The sequence below is a fragment of the Buteo buteo genome, chromosome 4 (genome assembly GCF_964188355.1).
Source record: "Buteo buteo chromosome 4, bButBut1.hap1.1, whole genome shotgun sequence".
NCBI classification, from domain to species: domain Eukaryota; kingdom Metazoa; phylum Chordata; class Aves; order Accipitriformes; family Accipitridae; genus Buteo; species Buteo buteo.
This window is the reverse complement of record NC_134174.1, coordinates 26,567,557-26,582,929: the sequence shown is the minus strand read 5'-3', so window position 1 is coordinate 26,582,929 and position 15,373 is coordinate 26,567,557. Positions and strand designations below refer to the sequence as shown.

Sequence of the window (15,373 nt, the reverse complement as noted above, 5' to 3'; positions counted from 1 at the left end):
TGTTGAAGCCTCTGCACGCTCAGAGCCATGCATGGTCACCTTAAAGTGTCTTTCCAAGGTGACAAAGCAATGAGTGAATACGACCTGAGCCGGGGTTGAAGCCTGTGTTGCCTGCTGATGGAAGAAGGCAATTATGGTGCTGTTTGGTACTCGTGGTGTTGGTGTTTCAGAAGATCAGTAGCTTAGCGGTGACAGAGCAGAATAAATCAGTTTAGAGGTGACAGGGTTTCCTCAGGTTACTCAAAAACGTGACCAGTATTAGCAACAAAGAAGAAATATATAGTCTAATTCTTCCTTCAGTTGTGTTTCTTACTAATGAAGCTCCACGAGCACTGATCTGAATGATCCTGCTCTCTTTGAGTCTAAAAAGCGGAGAATCGAGACAAAGTGCCGTGTTTGTTCGATGCTTGGCCCGACATCAGGTACCTGCGAAAACGATGGCGGCTGGGCAAAGAACGGAATCCTTGCACCTCATTTAAATGCGCATTAGCACGTTAAGATTGTTTATTGTCAGCCTAGACAAATTAGAGGTCAATTAGGCGAGGAACCCCAGAGCTTATCTGAATACAGTTTTATGAAATGGCCGATTGCCGCGCTGACGTGGCGGCGTGAATTTGATCCCGTCAGCTCCTCGGGAACCTCCGCCGGTAAACGGAGGGGACGGGGCCCGTCCGTCGTGCCCGGGAAACCGCGGGACCGCAACCGGGAAGAGGGGCGGGAGGCTCTAGGACCCAGCGCGGGGCTCTCGGCGGCTCCGCCCCCAGCGTGCGGGGGCGTGGCCGGGCGGGGGCGGGGCACGTCGCGGGGCGCGGGGCGGGGCGGGCCCGGTGGCGGCGGCGGCGGCGGCGGCGGCGGCGGCGGGGGGGGGCTGCGGGCGCTGGGCCCTGTTGTGTGGGAGCCGCTGGGGCCGCGCCGCTGCCCGTCCGCGGCGAACCGGCCCCGCCGCCCCCCGCCATGGAGGATCCGTCGCGGCTGCTGGCGGCGGCGCACGGCGGCGGGGTGACTCTACCCGGCGGAATCCCACCGCCCCCTCCGTCAGCCGCCGGGGATCCGGCCGCCGCGCCCCCACCGGGGCCGCCGCCACCGTCCGCGCATCACGACACGGGCGACGTCCTACAGCAGATCATGGCTATCACCGACCAGAGCCTGGACGAGGCCCAGGCCAGGTACCGGCGGGCCCGGCCGCCGGGCGGGGAGGGGGCTCGGCTCGGCTCGGCGCGGCGGAGCTGCTCGGTACCGGCCGCCTTCCCGCGCAGCCCGGCGCCGTGACTCAGCTCTGCGCGGCGTTTGGCGGGGAGGGGGGGAGGGGGGGGGGCACGGACGGGAGGCGAGGGACGACACGCTCAGCCCCGCTGCTCCCGTCGTTACCGGGGCTTGTGGCGGGGGGAGGCGGAGGGCAGCGGTCCCGCGGTGCGACGTGGCCGCGGCTCCGGCGGGGGAAGGGGGGCTCGGTGGGGAGATGGCCCTCGGGAGGCGAAAAGTTCCACGGTGGTTCCCCGGTTGCCGGTGTTGCCGCGTCTTCGTCTCCCGTCAGCTGCGGGGGGGCTTCAATACCGGAGGACGCCCCGGTTCCTCGTAATTAATTTTCCGTCCTTCGTTAAGAAATTGCCCGGGTGATGTAAATAAGAGAAACTGCTGGAAACGGGATCGTCCTGCCTGCCGCCACCGGGAACGGGCAAACGGAGACGGCGGCTGCCGTTGAGGGCCGGAGTTGGCTGGGGAGGGGAAGCGAGGGGAACCGGGGGGCTGTCGGGCCCCTCACAGCGCAAGGGGCTCGCTGGTTTTTCACCCCCATCAAGAAGTTTCTCTTGAATCATATTTAAAGGAAAAAAAAAAAGAATTAACGTTCCTTCTCTCCCCGCCTTCTTGACTTCACTGGGATGTAAATAATTATATGGCAAAACCAGCCTGGAAATTGTCAGAATTCGGCATCTTCTGGTGCGTTCCTCTTGCCCTGGAGCTGCGTCCAGCCCTGATTGGCGCGGTGTAATTACACGTAATTACACGCTTTGCTTCCTCGGCATGCGTGAGGTGGGCAGCCCCCGCCATGAGGTGGTTTGGGAGAAGGTGGAGACTCGTAGAGCGGGTTTATAAAAATCAGCAAAATGGTTTTCTGGCCTTTTTCTTTCCCCCCATGGTTAACGTGGTGCCGCTCCTCCGGCTTGCCCCTTGGTTGACTGTTTGCGCACCATCGCCTTTCCCTGCCCGCACCCCGATTTCCCTATCGCGGCGATTGCCACGGTACCAATAAAACCATGCCAGGTTTTGTTTTGAGTTTTTTTTTTTTTTTAATCTCTGCCTAGAGTTTAGCCGGTTTTGGGTACGCCTGTTGCTATCGTGCGCTGGCAGCAACTGGCGTGCCGACGCAGCGGCATTACCAAGGGTGGGTACCAGATTCCTGATGGTGGAGTCGATTATATGAGTGTAAGGAGAAACCATGCACTCTAAGAATGTCATAATTTGGGTTTAAAGTCGACTCTTTCAGGTAATTTTCAGCTGCAGCTTGTAGGGCGATGAAATCTGTGAGCGGTGCTTGCTGTGGGTCACATGTAGGACCATTGCTCCTTCCCAAAACTTGATGTTTTTCTGCCTGGCGCTGTATCTCAGAAATAACCACCCGCAGCTCCTGTATAGATTCTATAGGCATGGATTTGCCTGTGTGTTGTGTAAGAGCTGCAGTTTTCTCTCACAACCTCCTATGTAAGATAATTTTGAGCAGAATAAACTTGTCAGGAACTTTAGTTTTCAAGTAAGAGTTGAGGAATGGGCTTGGCCGTTGTTTAAAGAAAATTACTTTAACATTGCCTCAGAAATGCTGTCGAAGTCCAGCCAAAGCACAGCAGGCTCTGAAGGCCCCCAAATTTTAAAGCACTTTTGGTGTGTTTTCAGGCATATATGCATAAAAGAAGCTTTTGCGTTCTGGACAAGAAGTTTGTTGTGTTTACTTAGTTCTCCATAAGAGGACTTGCTGCTGAGAAAGTAAAACTCGGGCCTGGTTAAACCCATCGCACAAGTGATATGGGGACCCGGGACTTCTCACACCTCAGTAACCGCTTTATTCTTTGGGGATTGCTTTTATTCTTTTGTATTAAAAATGGCTGTTGATGTGTTTTGCGTGTATTGTTTTAACACCTAGTGAATGTCAGAGGGTTCTTGCAGTGCACGCAATAAGAATTTTTAAAATCCAAGTTGAAGACTTGGGTGAAAGTTTCATTGAAAGGAAATTAATCTGCCCAGGATGAGTTTAACGCTGCTGTTAAACATGTTACGTTATGACCTCAGTCGTCTTCACAAGAGTTAGTGGCCATATTAATTATGCAATTATCTCTGGCTCTGGTATCTCTACTGCCTTGTACCTAAACACCGCTTTTTCGACCCGGGTGGAGAGTACAGTCTGAAGGCTTGGAATTCATTCTCTCTCTCCCTCTCTCCCCCCCGTTTTTTCCCTCATCAGGCAAGGACAATAGACTGCACTAGGCTGTCTTCTCAGCTGCCTTTGTTCTCAGGCTGTTTGTCTTTGGGTCGATGTTATCAAACATCTCCGTAGCTGAATGGGTTTTATACTTCTTGTGGCCGTGTTGTGAAGGAAAGCGGCCCATCGACTTCAGCTTCTGCGATTTTTGTTAAAAGCTTGGGTTCCGATATTCGCTGGCCGTTCACAGCAGTAGCTGTAAGCATCATGGGTTGCAAGGAAGCCGAGCACCTGTATTCACGCCGTTCCCGATAGCTGGAGTACTGACTGGTGTGCCAGAAGGAAGGCCAATTCGTATTTATGTAAAAAACCCACACTGAAACCTAGCTATAAAGGCGATTTAAATATTATTTCTGAATTATGAGAGGGGTCACAAGAAGCAAAAGAGACTTTCTTGGAGGCGTATGTTGCAGCTAGATACTTCTTTCCACTGACTTCCACTGGAAGTTGGGCACTGAACTGCTGCCTGCCCTTGAAAACTGGCAATGGCTTGGTGAAACACCGCCCACCCTCCGTGGGGAACCTCAGCTCCCGCTTTTATACGGTGCTCACCACACTCCAAATGTGTTTTCAACTCAGCAAAATTCTCTGTTTTGATTAGACATTAGGATGGGTTCTGTGTTAATGGTGTAATTAACATTGTCTCCTCCTGGAGGGAAGGGGGAAAACAAAGCAGCAAACACTGGAAGAACTTCAAAAAGGCAAAATGAGCACGTGTGGTAAAACTTGGACTAAAATGCTGTTAAATACAATCTGCATTTCACTGGATCAGGTGGCCACTCGTGTGAGCTGGGCAAGTCACTGAATGGCACTTGGATTCTCTGTTGTTCCTACTGTTCAGGATCTATATGCTCTAAACCCAGGTTTTTTTCTACCTTTTGGTTCGATTCCATTATTAGATTTTATAGAAGCATACTAACTCAAGAAGGAACTTTTTTATCTCTGCATATAAAATACACTTTTGGTAGAACTGAAGGTGTTTACAGTTCCTCTAAGCAATGCAGAATTTTGAATTTTAAGGCCTGTGTATTTTTACAACAGTTTGCTCCTAGTGATGACTGAGTGTGGCACTTAAATGAAATATATCACCAGAACTTGCACATTTTTTTCTTAATCTTAGCACTAACCTGGTATTACTGAAGCGCCATCCAGTCCTCTGTAAGTCTTGGCACCTTTCGCTGCCTTTCCTGTTGGCATTCACTCATTCTTTCTTCTTCCATTTCAGAAAACATGCCTTGAACTGCCACAGAATGAAGCCTGCTCTTTTCAGCGTGCTGTGTGAGATCAAGGAGAAAACAGGTGTGTTGGTGTCTTTTCTGGCCTCAGCTTTCCAAAATACCCCCCATTCAGTCATCAGCTCAGCTCTCGTTTAACGTGGCCTGTATTTTCCCTGATAGATTCTACAACTTAAGGCTATTTTTTTCTTTTTTTGGCTTAATCATAGAATCATCTAGGTTGGAAAAAAACTCTATCATCTTCTGTAAGGTGGAAATGGCTCTGATGTGCTTTTCATAATGCTGTCTGTGTGCAGGTTTGGAGAAAACAACGCTGCTTATTTGAACGAGTCTTTTGGTTGTGCGTATGTAAAGAATCTGTAGGTTGGGTCTTTTTGATGTCTGGCTAGGTACCTGGAGAACCCTGAATAATCCTGCTGTGTTGTTGTGCTCTTTTTTTCCTTGAAGGAATTGGTACCAAAATTGTGGTGGTGGTAGTTAAGAGTTCAAAGTTGACAAATAACTGTATTACGGAGAAAAAGAGACAGTAAGGCAGAACGCTTGGGGATATTGGAAGACACAGAAGTAGCAGGAAATGGGAGTTGGTGATCACACAGCTTTTTGAGGAGCAGAAGCACTGGGGGCAAATAGATTTCGATTTTGAATTACCTAGGATATGCTCATACATGAACACTTAAGCAATGTTGCTTGCGTATCTGATTTCTATAAACTATAGTGAATTTTGATGGGTTTTTTAGAGAATAACTACTTTCATTATATGTAACTAAAATGGTGGTTTGTTTTCTTTTTTTTCTAACTTATAGCTGTATTAACGTTTTGCACCCTAAACCTACATTTGTATTATTTTTTCTAAAACACCGAAACTTGCAGTGCTCCTCATTGTATTGCCAGATGAGGGACCATACAGTTCCGTCCTCTGCGGTGCCCTTGTCACGGAAGGGAGCTTTGAAGCAGACGTTACACGTTCGTTTCTGGAGAGTTTGGTTGCATATATTGTGTTCTCATGGTAGCAGTTTGCTTCTGAAGAAAAACATTGTGGTAGTAAGTGCGTGTGTGCTGTGCTGTCTGGGTGTGCTTTTATGTCTGTCTGTCCTTCGAGGATTGCTGTCCTTAAAGAGGGTCTTTCATCTGTTTTTCCTTTCTACACTGAAAGCTGCCTTCTGCGTTTTATTGATTGAAACTGTGACTTCTCTGAGCTAAATACACTTGCAGGAACAGGCTCTGATGTCGCGGTTATGCTGGATTTGTTTTGGTCTCATAGGTTTTTGAATGTCTGATGGTCTGTCTATTCCTTATTTAAATTATGGGGAGCAGATGTTATGGCTTCAAGCAAACAAAAGCCTGGACATACTGTAGCACAAGGTTTTGGGCTTTCTTTGTGACCCAGGCACACAAGCTTCTTTTCTAGCTCGGAAATCAGTTTCAAACATGTTCCTCCCCCCCCATCTTTCTTTCGTTCTTTGTTGGAGCGCTGGTATCATTCACAATGGCTCAGGATAAGCCGTACGCCTTTGCAATGGGCAGCCAGCTGAAAGGTGCCAAAAAATTCTCCCCAATAGTGTTTATTAATAAAAAAGAAATTACAAATGACTCTTTGTAATTTAAATAGATTTGGCCGCATTTAATATTTTGTTCTTGGCCCCCACCCCCTCCAATGATTTTAATTTTTAAAATTTTAAACCAGCTATGGGAAGAACAGGTATTTTATTTTCAGGTCTTAAATACCCGCCTGGAACATAGGTAGCTATTTTGAAGAGGGATCTAATCCAGTAAAGCCCACTTAGTTTTTTGGGGAACTCACAGAAGCATTTGGAGCATTTTTAATCTATGCAGCAGATAGGGTTTTTGCTGATTGGGTTATACTTTTCAGATATGATTCAAGCTGTATGAATTCAAATATGGCATAATTCTATCTTAAAATCAGAATTAAACATCTGTAGTGTTAAAGATGCATGCTTTTGGTGCTGAATTTTAAATTTCAGAGTTTTTCTCCTCGGCTGACTATACCATGCTAGGAGGATGCTAGTCTGTGATGGGCTTCAGGCCCCTTGGGGCAGGGAAAGTGTATTTCTACCCACTTTTGTGGAACACGCTGCGCAGCGGGACTCGCATTCTGTATTTCTGGTAGGGAACATGTTTGTTGCAGCATCGTAACATGGAGTGCCATTTTTTATTGTTTCTCATCGCTGCTAGCTGCAGCCCTCTGTCCTTCCTTTCACGTGCTGGCACTTGGCTAGGTTAATTCAATGGGTACCTTTTCATTCGGTTATAAAACTTGGCAAGCGGCGTGGCCGAAGAACACGCTTTCTCTTTGTTGCTGAGTTTGTTGACATTCTTACGTAGCCGAGTCTTGTTCCTCAGCGCTTGGAGCCCCGCTGGCTTTTGTCTTCTGTTTCCATTCGCTTTCCTCTCTCCCTGAATGTGCGAGACTGTCTTGGATTTGGAGAAAGCGCTCTTCTGTGACACTGCTTTGAGACCAGCTGAACCAACAGCAATGTTGTTCTCTGTAGTGGGGTGCTTGGGAGGCTGGAATCCCCACAGAGGACCGCTAACTGAAAAATGGGGTGTCTTGTGTGGGTGAAAAAAATCTGCTTAGTGCTGCAGGAGGGGTGTGTGTGGTATTTTGGTAGCATTAAGAAGTAGTTCAGAATGGGTTCATGATTGCTTTAGGTGACCTGCTGTTAAAAAAATGCACCCCTGCCTTCTCACCTAACAGTTTGATTTGTGGACTGCCAAATGGAGGAAACCCTTCTGTTGGAATAAAACATCAGGAGTCAGTATTTAGCATGAGTTACAGGATAAATATTTGCAAGTGTAACATAGGGGATAGGATCATCTGGGAAAAACTGAGACGTGGCTGAGGAGGGGTGCAGGTCCAGCACCCAACTGCCTGCTTCCTTGCACTCTCCATAGGTATTTTATACTTCATACAGTATGGGCTGTTCCTTTCTGGCCCTAATATGGCAGGTTTGGGGTCTAACTTGGTGTATTCTGTACCAAATAGACTAATTTATAATGCTCTTCTGCATTACTTGCTCTCTGAAGGAAAATCTGGAAAGGAAAGCAAGTCTAAGCAAAGCATGTATCACTTATTTTGGTACCAGTGATCTTGTACAGTTCATTACAGAACTGCAAATCTTTAATTAATGAGATGTAAATATATTGTAATGATTGCATTTGCATACTGAGTGAGGCTTCAGCACCTTAGGTTGTGATGTATTTTAATTAAAGATTAATTAGAAATGATGGGAATTTCATTTTGCTTAGTATAATTATTTTACATATTTGATGAATATCTGGTAGGTGATGTGCCAGAGAACGCACACTATTATATTGGTACAGCTGACAGGAGTGACTCCTCAGGCTTTTTGAGCCAGTGTAGGGTTTTTCTTAAACATCCATAAAAGTGATGGATTATGAAGGATTTAAGTGTGAAGGATTTTACCATTACGCAAGAACTTTCTAAATCACGCTTAAAGCACTGACTATGCTGTAACTGGTTATACCTTAACTCCAGTCTCTTAGCGTCTTGACTCAAAGCCTTGCATATTGATAGAATTGTTACATGTTCTTAAACTATTGTGGGAACTTCAAAAATTTGATGGCCAAAAGGTTACTGAGAGGGGTAAGCTTTATAGAGAAGCATTCTCCTCGAAGTATTGTGAGCCAGTAGGTAATAAGCAGCATGTAAGGACAGGCATATGTAACAAGTCAGTGTTGACCGAGATCCTTTTTTTATTGTGGTAACTTTTTTTCCCCTTTGGAATCCTTTTTGTTTAACAAAATCTAATTCTTCCAGAAGGCACGCAAACTGCAAACTCCTGCTGGCATAATTTTCAGGATTGTACACAGAAATGGGTGACGCCTGACCCACAGAGCATGCTGAAAGCTCGCAGGGTAGATGCAGCTACCCTGACAAAACTCTTAGGGGTAAAGCACGTACTTCTGGAATTGTTTTTACCAGACTATCAAAAGAGAGTTGCAGAAGCTGGTGAGAGCGCAGCGTTCCTGCTGCTGCAATGGTTTTGCTCTCCCGTTGTGCCATCTTTTGAGATTACCAGCTCTGGAAGGTCAGGAGATGAACAACTGCAGCTCTTGTACTTGGAAATCGGAACTGGCTGCTACTTGCAGCAAACACAGTTATGAATTCACTGAATAGGTAGTTTTGAGCGAATCTGATGTAACTTATGATCTGTACAAATATTATCATTAGGTGATGATACTAGGAGTAAAAATAAAGCTCAAGCAAAAGGTATCCATTCCAGGAGATGATGGCTTTAATTTAAAAATAATACCTGTGGCGATGATTTCCGTAGAACTTGTGTTTTAACCATCACACCTATTAAGATGGAGTTGCCAAAAGTTTAAAATCAACCTGATGGAGCAGATCGGATGGACCGAGCTTCTTGCATTCATCGATTCTTAGGTCTGCTCACCTTTGAGAGAGTTTATTAAGTAAAAGTTTGAACTACTAGGTTGGAAATGCAGTTTACGATACATTGATGATGGTTAACTCCTTTCTAGTTTCTTGTGACTTACTAGAGCCAACCAACCTGAGTCTTCCCTCGAGACTGGGAAGGTGCTTTATACATGCTTTTCAGCAGTCAACTTGAGATGAGCTTATGTGTAATTGATGATAACTAATGTCTAATTGCCATAATTAGACAAGTGACATAAAATTAAGCTGCAGCTGGGAGCTTGACTTCAACATGAGGTACTCTGATATGCATCGTAATGTGCATAAAAAGATGTTTGGCAGAAGCACGTTCAAATAAGAAGGTGACACCAAAATATCTGTTCCACTGAATTTGTGCTCGCCGGTCCAAGTAGTTTAATGTGAGTTTTATCAAAAAGACTTAAAAGCAAATGGCTGCTGGTGAACTCTTCTGCTGGGTCTCCCGGAAAAAAGGAGAACTGGCGATTTTTAAAAACAAAAACCCAGCAACAAATAAAACCCCCCTTTTTTTCCGTGTTTGTTCCATTTCTTGTAAAGTTCGCTCAGTGAAGGGTGTTTGCAGTAGGTAGTCTGCAATGTTTTTTTAAAAAGGTATTAATTTTAATTCCATAATGAGTTAGAAAAGCCACTAACTTCTAAAATGATCAACACTTTCCTCATTGTTGTCTTAGCTTGAGTTCAACAGTTACCCATGTACTACACTATAGCTATTTTTGCCTTACCTTTTTCCGCTTCCAAAAAGACTGGGGATGTTCTGGAGGAGACCTGGATTGCCGTGACAGAGCAAATTTGGGTCTGCAGCCACTCCAAAGCGCTCTCTTCATCAGAATTGTGCACTCGTTTCTGTATAGCCTGCAAAATACGAAGTTCAGCAATGTGATTACAAGTTTAGGCTGCTTGTATGTTCAGAACTATTATTGGGTTTTTTTAGATAAGCTATTCTTTTGCCTACAAAATGCTGAAAATTGTCGTAAATGTGTCCGTTTAATGTCTCTGTACATATACTTTGTTCTCCTGCCTCACACTAGAATCTTTGCATAACAAGAGATCTTTTGTATTTATCTTCGGTACGGAACATAATATCCTGTTAACCCGCCAATTACAATTTGGAAAAGGTCATTTGAATTTGGTAGCTTCACAAGGTTAAGACCAACTCTTTGTCAAACTAAAATTGTCTAGCACGTAAAGTCAAACTAAAAGCCAAAAAACTGTTGGCATTTTTTGTATTGATTCAATATCTCGTGAGACGTTACGGTTTTTAAAAAAGGAAGTTAATAATAAATTGTCAAAAAATTTGGGAAATTAAGTTTTTAAAATAAATTTGCTTGGAATCAAACTTGAATAATCTGAGCATACAGACTGCTGCCATCTGGGTTTGTTGAATATAAGCTTAAGGAAACGGGCTTCTGGTGCATTTTTTCATGTTGTTTCAGGTTTTGATAGATTTTAAATAGATTTTGATAGATTTTAAAATTCAGCACTGTTAAGACTTCAATTTGTAGCCTGCTGCTGTGTAGTATGGTTGTATCCTTGGCATATAAAGCAGATGAGGTCAAACTCATGCCTTGTGTACAGATTTCGATGGGATCTTACATTAGTGTGGTGCTTGTTTCCATCCTGGACATAGAGGCGTAACAGTTGTCCCAGTGGCTCAGGCCTTGTGTCTGTCCATTGTAGTCCATCTGCATGAGCTCGTGCTGAACGCTCTTGAGGACCGTGCAAGGAGCCAGGCAGCAGGCTGATATGGAGGGCATCTGCTCTGTAAGAACTTCGTTCTAATTTTTATAGACAGCTAAAATACTTTATAAATGTGGTATAAACTGGTATGACCTCAAGTAGTCTTACTATCTGCGTGCATTTGAAAACTCGCCTTGCATTTTGGTGTTTCTTAATGGGAACAACGTCCTGTTTGTTTTGACTTGTTGCCTCGTGGCTTCGTTAAACGCTCCCTTTTCTTTCTTGAGCTCAAGACCTGCTAAAACCTCTGAAGAGTGTTTAAATGCTTTGCCGGAATTGAAGTGGATGCTCTTTCCTGTTTCGGAAATAATCTTTTGATTCCCTCTTTATATTTATCTAGTGTTAAGTATTCGCGGTATTCAGGAAGAAGATCCCCCAGATGCTCAACTAATGAGACTAGATAACATGTTGCTGGCAGAGGGTGTCTCCGGGCCCGAGAAAAGAGGAAGAGGAGGACCGATGGCTGTAGCAGCAACATCAGGTGGCTGTCCAAATGACAATAGCATTGAACACTCTGACTACAGGGCCAAGCTGTCACAGATCCGACAGATATACCACTCTGAGCTAGAGAAATATGAACAGGTGATCTTTCTGCATGGAAGAGTTTTTATCATCTCAATTAAACATAACCGTTTTTTCCTTTGGTGTTGGTTTTAAGAACAGAACAGGAAGTATAATGAATTCAGGTGAATGCGAGGATATTCAATTCAGTTGAAAACTTATCTCAGTGTTACAGAAATAAGGTGAAGATAGAGGGACTGGACATCAAACTAAAGATAATAAATGTCTCGTTTATCTTTGTTGCCGTTTTTTAAGAGTAAATAGAGTAAAGCTGAAACATGGAAACTCCTCTAAAGTTTTTTGGATATATATATTCTTGTTGGGGAAATGAATTCTAGGGTATATTATTGTTTGTCGATACAAATGTGTGTATTTTCAGGCCTGCAGTGAGTTCACCACCCATGTTATGAACCTGCTTAGGGAACAGAGTAGAACGAGACCAATTTCGCCAAAAGAAATAGAGCGCATGGTGAACATAATCCATGGCAAATTCAGCACCATCCAGATGCAACTGAAGCAGAGCACGTGCGAGGCAGTAATGATCCTGCGTTCACGCTTTCTTGATGCAAGGTAGGAGAAAACACAACCTAGCGATAACAGATGTTTAAGCCTGAACTTCTTTTGTTGCTTGATGCCAGTTGACTGCGTAAGAAGTCTCAAGTCTGTCATTCCCAGTTTCAACATTTAAGGATTTGCCACCCGTTGTGCCTGCTTTGACATTGACATCTATTTAATTCCACTCAATTCTTACATTCTCCTTCAAATCAAATACATTTTAGAGGAAAAAAAGCCAACAGTCTACTCTGTCCGGTCTACTCTATATTTAAACAGGAATAACTAATGTTTTTATAGGCGTAAACGACGTAACTTCAGCAAACAGGCAACGGAAGTACTGAATGAGTATTTCTATTCACATCTGAGTAATCCTTACCCCAGTGAAGAGGCCAAAGAAGAGCTAGCGAAGAAAGGTGGCATCACAGTTTCACAGGTATGAAGTGATTGATCTGGAATTAAGTGACTTTTTTTTCCTCAAACAATGTTTTTTTTCCCCCATACTTAGGAACAGGCTTCAGTTACTAGTACTTTAAATAGGATTTAAGTTATTCTGAAGGGTTTAGTAGTAGGTATTTTCTGTTTGAAGCCTAGTTTAAAACGTCTCCTTTGCTGGTAACTTCCGAATATAGTAGAAAATATAATAGTTTGATCAAATGCTAACAGCGATATATGTCTCCAGGTTTCCAACTGGTTTGGTAACAAAAGAATTCGATACAAAAAAAACATGGGGAAGTTCCAAGAAGAAGCCAATATTTATGCTGCAAAAACAGCAGTAGATGCAACTAATGTCGTGGCTCAAGGCAACCAGGCAAATTCTCCGTCTACACCAAATTCAGGTGAGTGAGAGCACCAGTGAAGAGTCTGTCTGCTCGAAAGTCTCTAATTTATTTCTTGTCACAGTTAGTACTATGGAATACCTGTGTTTGAAACAGTTGCAGGATTTCTTTTTCTTTTAAACTTAAATAATGTAATACTTACTGAAGAGCCATTTTTGGTGGGTTTTATTTCTTATTAAAACATGTTGTGGTTTTTTTTTTCAGCTTCCTCTGGCTCTTTTAAGATGACAAATTCCGGAGATTCGTTTATAAACTTGCAGTCATTGACTTCCTACCAGAGCTCCCCAGTGGGAGCCAATGTGCAGTCGCAGGTCAGTAAGGAAAAAAAAAAAAAAGGTACTTTCAGCAGTGGGATAAATGTTAAAATCCCATTTCTCTGTCCTTTATACTGTATGAACAGGTTGCTCAGGGAGGTTATGGAGTCTCTGTCCTTGGAGATATTTAAAACCCAACCTGCTGTAATCGACCCCGCTTTGAACAGCAGGGTTGGATTAGACAATCTTGTTTTATTTTTTTCAAAGTAGATTCTCTTAATACCAGATAGGGATGGATTTTTCTGTTTCTGGCCAGCGCTGGCTAGGATGCAAGAAATGCCTAGAGTCAAATTTCTCAAGTCGAGAAACAAACATGCTCAAGTGTGTATTTTCTCTTGGAACTGGAATTTTCTCTTACAGAACTAACTGATACCTAAATTAATCTACTGCTGTTGTTCTCTCCCTTTAAGTTTACATTAATGAATCGGTGTTTTCTCCTTTTAGAGTCAGTCTTTCTCCATATAAGTAGAACTGTGCTTTGGATTTTTAATTAACAGTATTGTCAAACTCATTTTAAGCTTTCTGCTGAATTTCTAAATGTACCTGAACTGCATAAAATCTGTTCCTCTCTTATAAAATCTATAGGTGATAGGCTCTAATTCTGCTTGATTATGAAGCAGCTATGTATAGCTCTGTTAATAGCAAGAAGCTGTGAAGAAAACTTGTCTTCCTGCAAGAAAACCTGCCCCTTATTTAAAGAATTTTTGGCCCAATAGATATGTACCATGTACTACTGCATTTCTTTCACTTGACTTTTTATCCTTACCGTTCTCATTCTGCGGCATCTTGTTCTAGATGGATTCCTTACATCACGTCATACACCAGACAGGAAGATATGACACAATTGTGGGGAATCCTTTGTATACGACGCAGCGTATAGATGTAAGATGTACTGAGGTATTACCTGCTAGAAACAGAAATTCTGCCCAAGATTGGTTAACGATCTGTGAATAAATGTTGACTTTTTATTCCCCCCGATGTATCTGATGTGGGGATAGGAGGAAGCTGGAAAAGGTGTAGTTTAATACAGCAGCCTTTCCCTCCCGGAGACTGGATTTAGAGTTCTGGCTTTGCTCACCAGAAAATTTGTGCACTTTGGTTAATTCTTGCCATAAGGAGATGGCACTAGGAATAAGAGTAACACCATAAAATCTTGGGGGGGAGGAGGTTTTACGGGTTATTTGTGGACTGTGCTTTGTCAGAGCCGAGATGTAGTTATTTCCTTCCAAAAGCACTGTCGCTTGTAAGGTGTAAACATATAAAGGCATACTTTGTTGTCTGCAAGTAGTTTCTTAAAGATTTAATGAAATGATATATTTATTCTCCCTTCAGGCTAATGGCAGCTGGCAGGATGCTACCACCCCTTCATCAATCACTTCACCTGCTGGAGACCCTGGAAGTGTTAATTCGGATGCGTCTAATTAAGTTTTTAGGACCTATTGATGAGAGGAAAGAGGTCATTAGTGTAATTTGTCAATGTTGCTCTTTTGCCAATACCATTGTTTATACAACTTGACACACAGCTAATTACCTCAGAAAAAACCCTGGAACCAATAGAAGATTGTGATTACAATGATACCTCTCTACCTCTCAGCCTCACGCAGTTGAGTTCTTTTTACTTATGCCCATTGGGATGTGAAATTGTTTTAAAAGAACTTGCTTCATTTTCCTAACCAAATTCATTTTTTAAAATATGGATTTTATGGTAAGAATCTGAAAGTGTCTCTTCTAGAACTTGGCATTTGTCTCAAGTTTTACAGCTTAAGAAAATTGACTTATTTTAATTTCCATAAAGTTTTTTACTATGAAATTTCTGTTCTAGTTGATAGCTACTAACAGTTAAACCCCCTGTATTGTAATTGTATGCGTTCTCTGTATTGTAATTTTGTATAGGAAAATAAGCTTTTCTTACCTAGAATTCATTCTGAGCTAATTAATCAGAACGTTGCTTTACCAAAACTCTCACTGGACTTTGCTCTCGGGTAGGACCTTCCATCCTGTGTCATTCCACGTAATTCTAATTTAATGTCTAGTGAAAAGAAAAAAAAACAACAAAACAACCCACAACAAACCAACAAACCCCCCCAACTTCCCCATGGATAATAGGTTTTTGTGCATTTCTGCAGCTGTTAACGCAGAGTCCACCCTTTTCAGTTGAGATTTTATCAAAGATAATAAACTTCCAAAGCCTTTTTTTTTTTTTTTTT

At 43.3% G+C, this 15,373-nt stretch overlaps 1 protein-coding gene across 2 annotated transcripts; it reads left to right on the top strand.

Annotated features, from left to right (window-relative positions):
- Positions 1 to 807: 807 nt before the first annotated feature.
- PBX4 (PBX homeobox 4) lies at positions 808 to 15,358 on the top strand. 2 transcript variants are annotated; one of them, XM_075025193.1, is made up of 9 exons: positions 808 to 1,166; positions 4,698 to 4,771; positions 11,241 to 11,482; positions 11,841 to 12,031; positions 12,314 to 12,449; positions 12,696 to 12,852; positions 13,057 to 13,163; positions 13,962 to 14,063; positions 14,499 to 15,358. In XM_075025193.1, the coding sequence occupies exons 1-9, from the start codon at positions 955 to 957 to the stop codon at positions 14,589 to 14,591; spliced, it is 1,314 nt and encodes a 437-aa protein (XP_074881294.1). In that variant the 5' UTR covers positions 808 to 954; the 3' UTR covers positions 14,592 to 15,358. The 2 variants fall into 2 exon arrangements, with proteins under 2 accessions (XP_074881294.1, XP_074881295.1); XM_075025194.1 differs by having other exon boundaries at positions 809 to 1,166; positions 13,962 to 14,048.
- The last annotated feature ends 15 nt before the right edge of the window (positions 15,359 to 15,373 follow it).

Excerpts from the sequence above, each read along its gene's own strand:
- PBX4 (XM_075025193.1), top strand. The coding sequence starts at position 955 with ATGGAGGATCCGTCGCGGCTGCTGGCGGCGGCGCACGGCGGCGGGGTG. Across the intron at positions 12,450-12,695 it reads GTGGCATCACAGTTTCACAG|GTTTCCAACTGGTTTGGTAA; the intron begins GTATGAAGTGAT and ends ATATGTCTCCAG. Across the intron at positions 13,164-13,961 it reads GAGCCAATGTGCAGTCGCAG|ATGGATTCCTTACATCACGT; the intron begins GTCAGTAAGGAA and ends ATCTTGTTCTAG.